The sequence below is a fragment of the Tachypleus tridentatus genome, chromosome 3, assembly GCF_004210375.1.
Source record: "Tachypleus tridentatus isolate NWPU-2018 chromosome 3, ASM421037v1, whole genome shotgun sequence".
Lineage (NCBI taxonomy): Eukaryota > Metazoa > Arthropoda > Merostomata > Xiphosura > Limulidae > Tachypleus > Tachypleus tridentatus.
Window position 1 is genome coordinate 104,062,835 of NC_134827.1, and position 16,894 is coordinate 104,079,728.

Here is a 16,894-nt window from a genome sequence, read left to right on the forward strand (position 1 = left end):
GCTACGCAATGGGTTATCTGTGCTCTCCTCACCACGGGTATAGAAACCCGGTTTCTAATGGTGCAAGCCTGCAGACATACTGATGTGATACCAAGGGGCGTATTGAACTGGATAACTTGTTGAACATCAATTGTTCCAGAAATCTAGACAAGGAGAATATGGGATTACATACACATACATATATATAAATATATATACGCTTCTGTGATGCCGCCCCTGTCAGTGCGCATGCACCACCCATTCAGTGGTCATTCCAACAGCAAAAAAAAAATGGAGGGTAATTGATGAGTGAACTAGAATGGACAACAACTGCCTGTTGTAAACAAACACGAGTGTTTTGTTTGGTTTGGCTTGTTTCGAATTTCATGCAAAGCTACACAAGAGCTATCTGCAATAGCCGTCCCTAAGTTAACAGTGTAAGACTTGAGAGATGACAGCTAGTCATCACCACCCACCGCCAACTCTTGGGCTACTATTTTACCAACAAATAGTGGAATTGACTATCACATTATAACACTCCCACGGCTGAAAGGGCGAGCATGTTTGATGTGATGAGGAATCGAACCCGCAACCCTCGGATTATGAGTCGAGCGCCTTAACCACCTGGTTATGTCGAGCCAGAGTATTCCGAGGACAACATTTTAAATGTCTTCGGGTCAGTATGTCAAATGAAACCAGTAACTTAACAGTAATTTTGATTTACAATTGTCAGACCTCAAAGAGACCTAAAAACTGTGTGTGTTTTCTTATAGCAAAGCCACATCGGGCTATTTGCTGAGTCCACCGAAGGGAATCGAACCCCTAGTTTTAGCGTGTAAATCCGTAGACTTACCGCTGTACCAGAGGGCGACACCTGAAAGATAATCACGAGCTCTCAGAAACATCGTTTCTATTTGCCCATCTAGTGACATTATACGTCATACTTTAAGTAAATTGATTAATTGTCTGCTAGGATCTGAAACTTTTAAGACACTTAGGCTTAAGTAGGGGTTTGATAATATTATTAGTACAAAATTAAAGGATTAACAGAGTGACGTGTTGTGTCTAGTGTGCGTGACTAGTGAAGAACCAGCCACAAGAAATCCCGAAAAGTTGTTAGTAAAACAAACTTATTATTGTCGTAGCAGAGACTTGCGAAACATTTACAGTCAGATAAGATATATTGCGACAGTATAGGATTTCTAAAATAATGCAAAATAATTCTAATCGCAGACAACAAAATCTATAAGTCAACTGTCTTAGGCCTAACGTTTGTTAAGCCTTTATTAAATAAGGTCTATATTTGATAAATAAATAAATTAGCGCTGTAACTTTTGTATGGTTTTGTACTTAGTTTACTTAGGACTAAACTTCACACCACTAAATACTAACAGTAAATAAACTTATAATGTTACTCTACGACCTAATATTAGATCTTACTAGAAACTTTGGTTAGCGTAATACATTGTCGTACAAAGTGTTACGAAAGTATATTAACATTCGGCTTTTGTTTGCGCTCGTCAAAATGAAATTTGTATCAGGACAGAGAAAACGTATTATTATTTCTGACTGTTATAAAACGTTCATGTTTAACTAAATAACCACGATAAGCTACACAGAAAAAGATCAAATTAGTATGACCTATTTATTGACACAGGTCACCATGATTCATCAGATCTGGAAATTACTAAACAAACAGATTATTGTATTAATAAGCACAGGGCCCGGCCAGGTGGGTTAAGGCGTGCGAATCGTAATCCGAGGGTCGTGGGTTCGCATCCCCGTTGCACCAAGCATGCTCGCCTTTTCAGCCGTTGGGGCGCTATAATGTTACAGTCAATCCCACTATTCGTTGGTAAAAGAGCAGCCCAACAGTTGGCGGTGTGTTGTGATGACTAGCTGCCTTCCCTCTAGTCTTACACTGCTAACTTAGGGACGGCTAGCGCAGATAACCCTCGAGTAGCTTTGTGCGAAATTCAAAACAAACAAACAAACATCATCGTTTGGATTACTAGTCCTTTGTGGCATCTGGATTATTAGTTCTATGTGTCATCTGGGTTACTAGTCCGTTGATCATTTGTATTAATAGTCCTTTGACCCATTTGGGTTACTAGTCTTTTGATTCATTTGGGTTATTAGTTATTTGTGATATCTGAATTTCCAGTCCTTCGTGGCATCTAGATTACTAGTTACATGTGTCACCTGGGTTGCTAGTCCTTTGTGACCTCTGGATTACTAGTTACGTGTCACTTGGGTTACTAGTCCTTTGTGACCTCTGGATTACTAGTTATATGTGTCATTTGGGTTACTAGTCCTTTAATTCAGTTTGGTTCGTAGCTCTGTGGCATTTGGATTACTAGTCCTTTGACCCATTTAGCTGACTAGTCCTTTGTAACATCTGAGTTTCAAGTCCTTTAACCCATTTGGGTTACTAGTCCTTTGACACATTTAGCTTACTAGTTCTTTGTAACATCTGAGTTTCAAGTCCTTTAACCCATTTTGGTTACTAGTCCTTTGCGCCATGTAATTCCCTATGAAGGAATTAATATTAACTTCTTATTAGAACAAACTTTCTATATGTGTCAGAAATAATAAACAACTCGAGAATATAACAATTAATTCTACATGCGTAAATGTATCATAATACATTGTTCTAACAGTTGGGTATATTTGCTGTTAGCAATACCTTCGGACGAGATCCCAAAAACATCTCACGAGATCAGGCCAGCTTAGGAGATTTAGGTTAGCCCTAAATATGTATTTTACTTCAAAATTAGAAATAACAAAATAGCTATAGTGAAATTATGAGCAATGCTGTTAAACAATGCAGCATTAAAGAAACAATAGCCTAAATTACGTGTCGATAAATTTAAAAAAATGACAAAAATCAAAGAAAGAACAGTTGCGTTCCCCACATACTCATCTTTACTTCTTTGTTTGAGATTAAACACAAAGCTACACAATGGGCTGTCTTGTGCTGTGCCAACCATTGGTATCGAAACCTGGTTTTAGCGCTCTAAACTTTCAAATTTACCTCCAAGCCACTTAGGTGAGGGAGAGGCACTGACTTGTTGCACATCTTTGTGCTTACAAACAAACAAGAGCTTTGTATAAATTAAATGTCTCTGATATTTAAATGTAGACCATTTAGACACACGTTCTTTAACTCCAGGTTTTTTAAAGCGCATTTGTCTTAATCCTAAGCAACATAAGGACATTTTCTTCAAGTATCTGTGCACCAGAATGCTCGTGAGTCCATGTCATTATTAGTTACACGCTTCCTGGTGGTGAACACATGAATCACAAAAATAGTAAAAATCTGATCACTATAGATATTGTAATTAGCATTACTAATTATTTTTTGAGTCCTGTATCCACTAAACATCGAAATTTACCAATTTCATTATTATTTTATATAGAAAACTACTGATTTCATCAAAGTTGATAGTGAATTCTTTGCACTGAGTATTATAACAAGGAAAAACCTAAAGCTCCCCACAGCAGTAAGACTACAGACTTATACCTTAAAAACTGAGTTTCGATTTCTGTAGTAGGCTTTGTTTGTTTGTTTTGGAATTTCGCACAAAGCTACTCGAGGGCTATCTGTGCTAGCCGTCCCTAATTTAGCAGTGTAAGACTAGAGGGAAGGCAGCTAGTTATCACCACCCACCGCCAACTCTTGGGCTACTCTTTTACCAACGAATAGTGGGATTGACCGTCACATTATAACGCCCCCACGGCTGGGAGGGCGAGCATGTTTAGCGCGACGCGGGCGCGAACCCGCGGATTACGAGTCGCACGCCTTACGCGCTTGTCCATGCCGGCCCCTGTAGTAGGCACTACACATGTACACCAATTAAACAAACAACAAGCTCAAAAATACTCATTACAATGCAACATGCGAGAACAACCAATAGTTAATTGTACACAATCAAGTTGGATAACTGCCAGAACGTCTCTATATTCATTTGTCACTATTATTGTTATTATCATTGCAGGAAACTTATCGTTGAAAAATATCCATAGAATAAACCTCATAATTATTCAGTATATATTACTAAACGTTCATGACTAATAAATATTACGTCAGCATGACTGTGCGAAGCGGATAATTAACGTTGTTTTTGTTGTCCTTTATGAATCTCGTGCAAAGCTACACGAGGGCTATCTGCGCTAGCCGTCCCTAAGACTAGAGGAAAAGCAGTTAGTCGTCATCACCCACTGCCAACTCTTTGGCTACTCTTTTACCAACGAATAGTGGGATTGACCATCACATTCTAATGGATGAAAAGACGAGCATGTTTGGTGCGATGGAGATTCGAACCCGGATCCTCGGATTACGATCTGAGTGCCTTAATCAACAGGCCTAACGTATTTTCCATAGGAAAAAAAAATGTTATTTTGAAGCCTTAAGTTTTGTACATGAAAGAAACATAATTAATAAATAACTCAATAATAAAAAAAAGTAGAAATGACAAAAACACTATTAACTATATGTGCTCTGTCCACCACGAATATCAAAACCAGATTTCTAGCATTGTAAGTCCTCAAACATACTGCCATGCCATTGGAGAGGGTTGGGGAGCCCCATGGCTAAAGAAAAGGATCTTAAAATTGTGTTCTTAGTGGTAAACCTTACAATACTTTAAAGCTTATTTGTAGATATACTGACAAGTTAAATGAGGTAGCCATCTGAATTAGACTTTACTGGAAATATCACCGTAGTTTTGGTCTCCTTACGTAATAAATTCCTTTCCTCATTGAAAAGGTTCAGAGGAGTGCATCAGTAATGATTCAAGGATGAAAAGATAGAAAGAATGGTAAGAGGTAATCTTATTGATGTTTTACAAGATTATCAAAAGGTTTCTTACACTATAACCCCACTACCACCAGTTTCTCTGGTTCTATATTCTGGAGACAACAGGACGAGAGAACTCAACTTTAAGATTTGACAGGCCAAGTTCAAGTTTGTACAGCTTTCTTCCGTAACAATAAATTAGCATATGGAATATGTTTTCGTAGGCAGGAATAGAAAATAACATTTTACAAGAGTTTAAGTAAGAAATCGACGTTTTCTTGAAAAGTAGAGATTAGGTTTAAATATTTACTTTTCCTAATGGTGGCCTTGCAAGAATATCATTAAATGAACAGATGGCCGCTTGTTGTCTGTATGTTTGCAAGAGCACGAGCAGTCTCAATATTATTGTGTGTGTGAACTCTTCTCACTGGTTTGAAACTAGTAAGACCAAACTTGGCTGGCTCACTCGCAATCTCTAAGGCTTTTTTTAAATATAAGTTCTGTAGTCTATATACCAAGCATGATGGAAGTCAAACGTTTGGTCTTCATCCTGGCGGAACCCAAATATGACACTAAATTTTACGTTTCTTGCCATTTCGGAATTTTAGAGACGCCACATCTGAAAAAGTATTCACGCTTCTAGTGGCAAGGTAGCAGAACCAAATATTGCACACTTACGAGATAGTGTCTTAAAGGGTTTACTTGGAAAGCTATAGAAGTAACTGTGGATACTTGACACGCTTCATTGGTACATTGGAGCATTTGAACCCCAGAATAGTCTTAGTATGTATGGCCTGGTAGTTAGGGCGCTTGGCTCGCAATATTCGGGTTGTGGTTTCGAAGCCCGTTTCCGACCATACCCTTCTTGTCAGCCGTGAAGGCATTATAATGTTAGGGCCAATCTCACTTTTCACTGATAAAAAGTAGCCCAAGAATTTGAACTCTCTTCTTTCTAGTCTTGTCCTCTTGTGATACAGCGATATGTCTGCGGACATACAACTCTAGAAATTTAGTTTCGATACCCGCGGTGAGCAGAGCACAGATAATCTATTGTGTAGCTTTATGTTTAACTTCAAACAAATAAACAAAAACGTATTAGTCCATCACTCCTAGATAAGGGACAGCTAGCTTGTGTAAAGTGCAACAAACAAGCCTTGAAGAGGAGCACGGATTGTTTTTGGTGAATGTATTCTAATAACTAACACATGTAGTGTCTACATAATATTATGTTTGTTCAGAGTGTACCAGAGCTAAAAAAACCAAGAATTATTCATTCATAAGCAAAACAAGTATATTTTAGGCCTAATGAATCTCAGTGATTAGCGTTCCGAACTGTGAATCTGAGGTTCCATGGTTCGCGCTCCGCTACCATAAAAAATAAAAAATCACCCTCCACCTTTTGTAACCGTGAGTGAGTTATAAGTAGAACAGTCAAATCCTACTTTTCGGTCTGTAGCCTAAGAGTTGGCGGTGGGTGCTATTCACTAGCTACCTTTCTATCACTCAAAAGCTATGGACGGGTGATAAGTTTCGGGTAGATTTCTCCTAAATTAAATAAACAACATCTTTCCTTATGTATGATAAAATGTAATATTTGAATCTTAAACGAATGTATCACAATGATCCATTGTGAAATGGTAAGTGTGACGTTGACCAATAACGTAAGTTGTTGATACCGCATGGAATAAATGACGTTTTTTTACGTCAGTTGGGTGAACCAGTTTCTTAGAAAATGTTTACGTCTATGCATACTGGTTATATAGGAATCATTTTAGCTGGTTGGTAGCAGAGGACCCGACATTGTCTGAAGGTCAGCAAGTTCCTAGCACGTGATGTAAGAGGAATTTCCAACCAAAACGTAACCCTAGAACTTGCTATGTAGTTGGAGAAGATATACAGAATAAATACCAGTTGGATCATAGTGGGGAGTTTCAGATCAGTTCTGAAAGTTTCTAGTCAGCGTCTAGAAAATACTATTATTTCAATTCTCACAAATACTGCAACATCTTTAGAAACGGCTGGTGAACCCCAAAAATAGCAGGTGTCACAAGCTCTGAGGTAAATGTTTTATTCTTATTATTGGTAATAGTGCTAGACTAAATTTGTTGAGGTGTTTTGTCATCATTCTCTTACGTGTGTTTTTTTTTTCGCGCCAAATGCTTAGAAAGTTCCCTCTACTGACAATTTCGAGAGAAATAAAAGACAGAACTTAAATTAAATAATAAAATACTAAAGATAATTTTGTTTAAAATTAGTTGATGTCTTTGTTCATATTTTATTTTAAACGAGCTTTAGTAAATTAACTGTTTTATTTTTAATGATAAAATGACGTGTTTTTGTTGTTCTTTTACCTTCGCGAGTAGTAGTCCAGATAAACCAATCTTTGATCTGCCAGACGAATGAAAATAGATTCCAAATAAATCAGTTGTTGAAAGATAGAGTTGTATCTAAAAATGTATTCTAAAGACACCTGTGGTATAAGTTTTAAAACTTTTATTAAAATAAAGTACAGAACAATGTGTCGATCTTCTTTGGTCATCTTCAGGTTAACGAAGATTACATTTTTACTTCAAGTGAATTTTTTGTCATCATGGAGTTGTATCTAAAGTTTTAAGCAGTGTCCTTGACTTAACCATTTCAATAGTACTATTTGAGGTTTTAAAACACCTCAAGCAGTTTTACAGAACATAATAAATGTTTTCAGTAAATGAAGTTCCTTGCACTAACCGTTCTTCTGGGGATCTCCTGGGCTCGTCCCCAGGACGATAGACTAATCTGGGGTAGTGCAGAAAGTGATGTTAGTAGAAGGACTGGAAATGATAATCCCGAGGGTCCAAACCCTAATAAAAATTACCATGGATGCTTGTGTGTACCCTTCTACTTGTGTAAAGACGATAACATCATTATTGACGGGTCAGGAATTCTCGACCCCAGAAACAAGCCGCCGCCAACTGCTGAACCACATCTGGTATGTAATGTATTATTTCTTCTTGTTTTTAATGTAGTAATATCAGAGGAAGCTATCACTTGTGATTTCAGTTTTCTATTGTTATTTTTTTTCTGTTATGGATGCCATTTACAAAAACTTAGTTTCCCTGTAATTATACGTTAGCTATGTCCCCCATCCGGATGGACAACGGTACGTCTATAGACTTAAATCCTATAATCCGGTAGCCACTCTAACATGGTTTTACCCTAAAACAAACATCACTAATTGATGGTGATTTATTAGACTAAAGTCAAGGTGTGTCAGGGCGTTCGACTTATAATCCGAGGGTCGCAGGTTCGAATCCCGGTCGCACCAAACATACACGCCCTTTCAGCCGTGGGGGCGTGAAAATGTGACGGTCAATCCCACTGTTCGTTGGTAAAAGAGTAGCCCAAGAGTTGGCGGTGGATGGTGATGACTAGCTGCCTTCTCTCTAGTTTTACACTGCTAAATTAGGGACGGTTAGCGCAGATAGCCCTTGAGTAGCTTTGCGCGAAATTCAAAAAACAAACTAACGTATAGCATGCGTACAATTTGTGAAACAGGTACGGTCAAAGAAACTCACAAAAACGTGTAAGTAGAGTAGTCTGCCCCAAATACAACAGAATTATTGTCAAACACCTTAAAATTATGCTTTCTGCGGCATTTTGAGCCCCTTATATTTACCAAAAACGAACAAGTTTACCATTTCTTATTGTCAGTTTATGTCTTCTATCGAAAAATATCTTCAATCAAAGCCCGCGTAAAATGATCGAAACAGGGCTAAGTAATTTAAAAAAAAAAAAAAAAAAAAGCGTAATCTCCGAGTTTGTTATGTTATGGGCAAGTTAAAAATGGACTTGCCCATTCTTGGGCCTGTAGAAAAGTATCTTTTATGCAATCTCATGTAAATTACCCAAAATACAACCGAAAACATGACCCCCCCAAAAAAAATGATGCTTTATTTGTGAGCTCTGGGTCCTTAAAAACACAAGACTCAAAAGAGACAAGAAAATCCAAGGTTTTTGTCACTGGGTCGGGCACATAAAATTTGATATCTGTACAAATTTTCATCTTAATCGTTTTAAATATGGCCACACAGGAGCTGAAAATGAAAATATTTGGGTCACTTCACCTTTGACCCCATAAAGTCTTTTGTAAAAGAGGCCTAAATAAAAGAAAGATAAAGAGAAATGTGTCTGGACGTGTTGAGTCAAGGTATAACCCTGCCAAGTTTCAGGTCAGTCCGTCAAGGAATCACAAAATGGAGGTCGATTTATAAGTGTTTGGAAGAAAAATATCTTGTCATAAGCTACTCGGTTGACATATAAAACAAAAACTGTGTCTGTCAAAAGATAGCATAAAAACAGCTTGTCATAAGCTACTCGGTTGACATATAAAACAAAAACTGTGTCTGTCAAAAGATAGCATAAAAACAGCTTGTCATAAGCTACTCGGTTGACATATAAAACAAAAACTGTGTCTGTCAAAAGACAGCATAAAAACAGCTTGTCATAAGCTACTCGGTTGACATATAAAACAAAAACTGTGTCTGTCAAAAGACAGCATAAAAACAGCTTGTCATAAGCTACTGGGTTGTTTGTTTATTTATTTTGAATTTCGCACAAAGCTACTCGAGGGTTATCTGCGCGAGCCGTCCCTAATTTAACAGTGTAAGACTAGAGGGAAGGCAGCTAGTCATCACCACCCACCGCCAACTCTTGGTCTACTCTTTTAGCAACGAATAGTGGGATTGACATTCACTTTGTAACGCCCCCACGGCTAAAAGGGCGCCCATGTTTGGGGCGACGGGGATGCGAACCCGCGATTACGAGTCGCACGCCTTAACCCACATGGCCATGCATGACAAGTCACCACACAAAGTTTTCGTAATAGGTATCGTGCAACGTATAACATTGATTACAGATAAACATGGAATTTTTTTAGTACATTCTGATGTTAATAAGTATCTAAGTAAACACAGCGATTAACAAACAAGTTGATCGTATATTAAGACGTCAGATAAAGATCTTTTCACGTGTTATCTTTCCTCTTAGTCGTTTAATTCACAACCTTTCGAATGTATTTACGTCGTCAAAGCGTCACTAGTAGTTAACGTGCCGAGGAACGAAATGCACGGTGCAAGGTTCGAACCATGCTCCACACTCTCTACTGTAGGGGCGTTATAAAACTGACAGTCACTTCACCAGTTCGATGCAAAACAGCTGTATACGCGACGGGTGCTTTTGATTGTTTGCCCTCCCTATGATCAGTAGCTTAAAATTGGCAACGGCTATGCCTGAGCCTTATGGTGGCCGTTTGGTTCACGTGTTATTATAAGTTTCCGGTTAGGTTAAAAGTTCCACAGTTTTAGCAACTGACAACGTGTACAATAGACTTCCAGTGGCATAGCGATATGTTTGCAAACTTATTCTGATGGAAACCGGTTTACATACCTGTGGTTGGTAGAGAACAGACAGTCATTTGTGTAGATTTGTGCTTAATAAAAAACAACAGTGTGTACTTTAACTGTAAAGTAGCCTTGTGACCGAAAGCTTATGAAATATTTAAAAATCACAAAAAAAGGAAACAGAAAACCTCTTTTATATTACTATCTTTTCAACTTCCGAATACCTGAATACATAGTTTACCTGCATCTACTGGAACTTCATGTAAGTGAACATTATTTCAGAATGCTACCTTGGCACCAGCTGGGGCAAATGGATGTGGACCTTTTCATGTTTGTTGCACCTTGCCAGAAACAACCACCAAAACGCCTTTCGTGCCACACTGTGGTTTCAGAAACATCAATGGGATTAATAAACGTATTCTGAACACTAAAGAAAACGGACTGTCTCAGTTTGGAGAATGGCCTTGGCAGGTAAGAAGAAGACAACGACCAGTCTGAGTTTGAAGTATGGTCTTGGCAGGTAAGAGGAAGAAACGACCTCTTTCAGTTTGGAGAATGGCCTTGGCAGGTAAGAGGAAGAAAACAACCAGTTTCAGTTTGGAGAACGGCTTTGGCAGGTAGGAGGAAGAAAACGACCAGTCTCAGTTTGGAGAATGGCCTTGGCAGGTAAGAGGAAGGAAACGACCTGTTTCACTTTGGAGAATGGCCTTGGCAGGTAAGAGGAAGGAAACGACCTCTTTCAGTTTGGAGAACGGCCTTGGAAGGTAAAGGAAAAAACCAGTCTCAGTTTGGAGAATGGCCTTGGCAGGTAAGAGGAAGGAAACGACCAGTCTGAGTTTGGAGTATGGTCTTGGCAGGTAAGAGGAAGAAAATGACCAGTCTGAGTTTGGAGTATGGTCTTGGCAGGTAAGAGGAAGAAAATGACCAGTCTGAGTTTGGAGTATGGTCTTGGCAGGTAAGAGGAAGAAAATGACCAGTTTGAGTTTGGAGTATGGCCTTGGCAGGTAAGAGGAGGGATATTGCGTGTTTCACTTTAGAGAATGATCTTGGCAGTAAGAAGAAAAAACGACCTCTTTCAGTTTGGAGAATGACCTTTAAGCAGGTAAGAAATTTCGAGTCGTATCTTATGTTTACTCTGGTGGTGGTTTAATGAAGATAAAGCGCCTCTACTGTATACAAACAAAAATAAATGCGAAGAAAACTGTAAAATAAAATTAAAAAATATTGTGTAAATCCAATTTAATACGGAAAATTTGTAAGAATATACAGAAATTTCATAAATGCAATTCTTAATATAAACTTGATTTTCAAATATGTATAATTTTTACTATAATCTCTAAATAAAGATTATAAGTAGAACAAAATCCTTGAGATATCTAACCAACGTCAACCATAAAAGTTAAGTTCATATTTGACAAGATTTTTAACTCGGTCCTCGCAGAGGTTTTTTATCCCTCTTCACTGAGCTACTTAATTCAAATACGTGATTTATGTCTACTTGTAGTCACTTTAACATTCCATTAAGTTTCTTGTCCAAATTTCAAAGCAGCTTACTAAAATTTATTTCAACAATTTAAAACTTAAGAAAAGAGAAGGTTTATCTTACTGAAGCTAACTTTTAGTTTTATTCGCTACTCAGGCAGCTGTCCTAAAGGTCGAAGGAAAAGTCAACATATTTCAGTGTGGTGCTGTTTTAATAGACAACCTTCATTTACTGACCGTAGCCCACTGCGTCTACAGATTTACGTATGTATGATTACTAGTGAGACTAGCTCACAAGTTTATATTAGTATCATTTATCGGTGACTTTAGCCCATTGTTTGTAGATGTTTGGTAACCCTAGTTTGTTGCTATCATTGTTTGGAAATCCAAGTTTAACACTGTTAGCTGCCACTTCCATCTGAATGTTTGTGATACATGTGGTAAGATTTTGTCTAAGACTTTTTTATATTATTATAAAACAACAGAGTTGCTTGATGGAGTAAAGGTGGTGTTAATACGCCACGATCTAACACACATACAAACACACCAAGATTACAAGAAACGGTTCGATAAGACATTACTATGACTAGCATCACCACTTACATACAAATAGTCGGTTAATTAACACGTCACTACATAATAATGACTGACACCATGACTAAACCCAAGATAAACGGTTAATTAACACACTACCACCTAATCATGACTGACCCCACCATCAAACCCACGATAAACGGTTAGTTAACACATCACAATCTAATCATGAGTGGGTTTGCCACCGAGACCAGTACAAGAAATTATTGGGTCTTCTCGCGACATTACACACGACAGAATAAACAAAAATAGAGAGATAAAGATAAAAAGAAGGCATAATTTATTTGTCAAGCACGTGGTCATATGTAACCTTTGTTACAATAAATCGATAAGATAAATAAGTACGCTTTAAAATACTGATATTTAAGATGTACAATTTATGTCTCTGTCTTACATTATTATATGAATAAAACAATTGTATATATTGGTGAAATATAGATTAAAATATTTATTTTAAAACATAACAAAACTGATAATTAAAACAGTCGAAGCGCGGACCTACTCGGAAAATCAATGATGTAACAAAACTATTTGTTATATTGTATAATCTTGTTCTTTGTAATGCCAAGACCGGCATTACCAGGTAGTTAGGGGGGCTTGATTGACAATCAGATGGTCGCGGGTTCAAATCCCTGTCCAACGAGACGTGCTGTGCTATTCCTTTCAGCCCGGTCAATCCCAATTTTCGTCGGCATTGGGTGTTGATGACTAGCTGCCTTCCCTCTTGTCATCCACTGCTAAATTATGGAAGGCTATCGCAGATAACCTCGTGTAGTTATGCACGAACTTAAAACCAAACTTAATTATGCGTGTAGAATTTTGCAAATTACGTCTTTTTGAGAACCTGTCTCGATCTGTTTGTTTATGATAAATCAACAAGAAAATTGTTATTTCAGGTCTGGGAACGACTACCACCTAAAGGTCAGGCTTGGTGAATGGGACACTCAAAACACTGAAGAATTCTATGAGCACGAGGACCATGACGTAGGAGAAATTATTATTCATCCCAAGTACGATGACGAAAGAAAAAACCTTTGGGATGATATCGCTATCTTGAGGTTAAAATCCGAAGTCTCCTTGAAGCCACACATTGACACAATCTGCTTGCCAAATTTTCAAGAATCTTTTGAGGATGTTACTTGTGTGGTTACTGGGTGGGGTAAAGACGCCTACAGTAAGTTATTCTTTGTTTGTTTGTCAAAACCAAGTTTGAAGTTGCTGTCTCACTATTCGTGTTTAACCAAAACAACTCGCTACAAAAAAAAACGTTGTTCCTTCCAATCCATTCACGTACCAACAAATCTGTTTTCTCCTTTCTGATTCGCCAAAAAAGTATGACCCGGTTATGGCCAGGTGTTTAGGGCGTTCGACTCGTAATCTGAGGGTCGAAGGCTAGAATCTCTATCACGTAAAAGGTGCGCGCCCTCACAGCAATGGGGATATTATAATGGCGCGGTCAATCTCACTATTCGTTGGTAAAAGAGTAGCCCAAGAGTTGGCGGTGGGCGGCGATGACTAGCTCCCTTGCCTGTAGTCATAAATTGCTAAATTAACTACGGCTAGTGCAGATATCCCTTGTATAGCTTTGCGCGAAAATTCAAAAACAACAATAGTCAGCACCTATTTCTTCCTTTTATTAGCACTTCGTCTCTTTCTTGTTTTTAATCCTTGCATATAGTTGAAAAGATTTAACGTTCTCAATATTTTAAAAACAATACTTTCTTTACTCTTATCCTAGGCCCGGCATGGCCAGGGGGTTAAGGCACTTGACTCGTGATCTGAGGATTGCAGGTTCGAAGCCCCGTCACACCAAACATGCTCGCGCTTTCAGCCGTAGGAGTGTTATAAAGTTACGGCCAATCCCACTATTCGTTGGTAAAAGAGTAACCCAAGAGTTGGCGGTGGGTGGTGATGACTAGCTGCCTTCCCTCTAGTCTTACACTACCAAATTAGGGACGGCTAGTGCAGATAGCTCTCGTGTATTTTTGCGCGAAATTCAAAAGCAAAACGATACTCTTGTCCTCGGATAACTTTCATTTACATTTTGGCTTATCTTAGTAATTATGCACTCATACAATAGTTGTTGTTTTTTTAAATCTGGTTCTCAAGAAGTTTTCATTTCTATTTCGGTTTATCGTATTAATTAACCCTCTCGGCGTGACATCTGGCTATGCGCATGTCACGATGTTTTAGTGAGCTACTTTCAGAGTTTAATTAAACTAATTCTTCAAGGTATACCATAAATATTTAACATAAATTACTTATTATAATATTGTCACTGTTCATACAAAGCATAATTTTCATAGCCTTCAATCTTATCTGATTATAGAGCCATGAAATAGACAACCAGTACTTATATCCAATACTATAATATTTATAAATAATACAAAGCCAAGGTTTTCATCTTACATATTACGTATCTTACATTTTGTATATTTAACACCATAGTACCTTCAGTACAATAAAGTAGAGTTAAGTGTTATCGACTTTCGACAACAAAAATGAGAAAACCCGTAGAAATACTTTGTTCTTGTTTTCACCTATATTCTTTACATATTATTATAAAAGTTAAAGTAATCAAGATATAAAAATATGAAACTTTTTTATATTAGTTGAGCTCAGATTAGATGAAATAAATAACATTATTATATAATTTTTTTCACAATCTGTGCGAGAGAACATCTCTCTAGTCGCTTGTGCGTAATGAAATTCGATAACTAACGCGAGCCGCATGTTCGCCAAGTGGTTTACAGCTTATAATGACACGATTAAACAAAATTCAAAGGGCATAAAACAATACAATTTAAGTATATGTTTGTTTCTTATAGCAAAGCCATATCGAACGTTCAGCTGTGTCTACTGAGTCGAATCGAACCCCTGATTTTGGTGTGGTAAATCTGTAGACTTACCGTTGTTCCAGCGATGGACAATTTAAATATAAATAGATGTACACTGTTACGAGTTTAAAGCTATCAAAGATAAACAGATGTAGTTTCATATTACGATGTGAAATCGTTCCAACAAAATAAGCCCCCCAGTGGCTCAGCGGTATGTCTGCGGACTTACAACGCTAAAAACCGGGTTTCAATACCCGTGGTGGGTAGAGCACAGATAGCCCATTGTATAGCTTTGTGCTTAACTCAAAATATAAGGGTAACTTCGATTATTTTAGTTTTTTTTATTGTTACGAGACTAGTCAAATTGACCAATCTTGTATAAAGCTAGGATTGAGAAAAATAATAAACAAAATATAAAGCTGTACTGAAAGAAGACGTTTGAAATTTATTTAGGAAGTTTCAAAGATTACGCAAATAAAATTTGAAAATTTTTGAAAAGAGTAAAAGTATTTTTATTATTTTAATCTTAACGTGGAAGTTACTCAGCTTGGTCTAGAATATACAAACAATATATATTCATAAACAAACTTTTAGTGAAAATAATTCATTAAAAAATCTGATTTTTGTTTGCAAAAGACTTGTAATGTTTACTAAAAGTCTGTCAAACTTTGTGAAGATAACACAAAGTGTATTAAAAGTTATGTCTCTCAGTGGCACAGCGGTATGTCTTTGGGGTTACAAAACTAGAAACTGAGTTTCGATAACCATGGTGAATATAGCACAGATAGCTCATTGCGTACCTTTGTGCTTAATAAAAAAAATTAAAAAATCATACTATAATATCTATAATGAGTACAAAATGGTTACGAGGTTGGTCGATTTGATCAACTTTATTGCGAGAAACAGTGTTTTCAGAAAATAGTTTCTTTACTTTTTCCTCCTGATAGTTCTCAATTTTATTTCGATTTATGGTATTAACTACGTATTTAGAGAACTTTTTCATTTGGCTAAACTATTATACTATACAACTGAAGTTTCACTTCATGGTAAATAACAGAATTTCTTCCCTTCAGAGAATGGTACATACTCCAATATCTTGAGAGAAGTTATTGTACCTGTGATTCATAACTCTCAATGTGAACAACTTCTCAAGAAGACAAGACTAGGCAGACATTTTACATTGTACGAAAAGTTCATTTGTGCTGGTGGAGAAAAAAAGAAAGATTCCTGTAAGGTATGTCATTATTAATATAAAATAGATATATTTTGAACTAAGCCTTTGAATTTTGGAATATGAGAGTATAACCTTTATAAGAAAAGTACAGGACACACTGATATCATTTTAGCTAAAGTTTCGTCAACCACTTCGTAAGTAACGAATGATGGTGAACACAAATTATTCAGTATTGTAAAGTCTTCGGAGACACTCAAGCTCGGTTAACCCTTAAAAAGAACAGTGGATTTCTGTTTTGGTTTGGTGTTGAGGTGACGTTTCAATCTCCATGCTGAGTCTTGTTTTGTGTTGATTGTTTGTTTGATTTTTTAATTTCACGCAAAGCTACACGAAGGCTATCTGCGCTAGCCGTCCCTAAAACTGCTTACAAAAATAGCTTAAAGCTGTGTTTGTGACATCAAATGTTGGCATAACTGAGAAACAGTTAAAATATTTATAATTATAATTCACCAAAAATATAAACAAGATTTATAAAAAGAAAATGAACCTGGATAGAAGAAACAAAGTTATATGAGAGCGTTATAATGTTTTCATCAATCCCACTGTTCGTTGGTAAAAGAATAATCCAAAAGTTGGCGGTGCGTGGTAATGA

The 16,894-nt window shown here is 37.2% G+C and overlaps 1 protein-coding gene across 1 annotated transcript in view; it reads left to right on the forward strand.

Annotated features, from left to right (window-relative positions):
* The window catches only part of LOC143245940 (ovochymase-1-like), a 39,110-nt gene that overhangs the window by 19,883 nt on the left and 2,333 nt on the right, over positions 1-16,894 (forward strand). The window contains exons 8-13 of the mRNA XM_076492191.1: positions 2,640-2,721; positions 7,483-7,745; positions 10,438-10,626; positions 11,795-11,901; positions 13,128-13,405; positions 16,142-16,302. Coding sequence (XP_076348306.1) covers positions 2,640-2,721; positions 7,483-7,745; positions 10,438-10,626; positions 11,795-11,901; positions 13,128-13,405; positions 16,142-16,302 — 1,080 coding nt within the window. The remainder of the gene's footprint in view (positions 1-2,639; positions 2,722-7,482; positions 7,746-10,437; positions 10,627-11,794; positions 11,902-13,127; positions 13,406-16,141; positions 16,303-16,894) is intronic.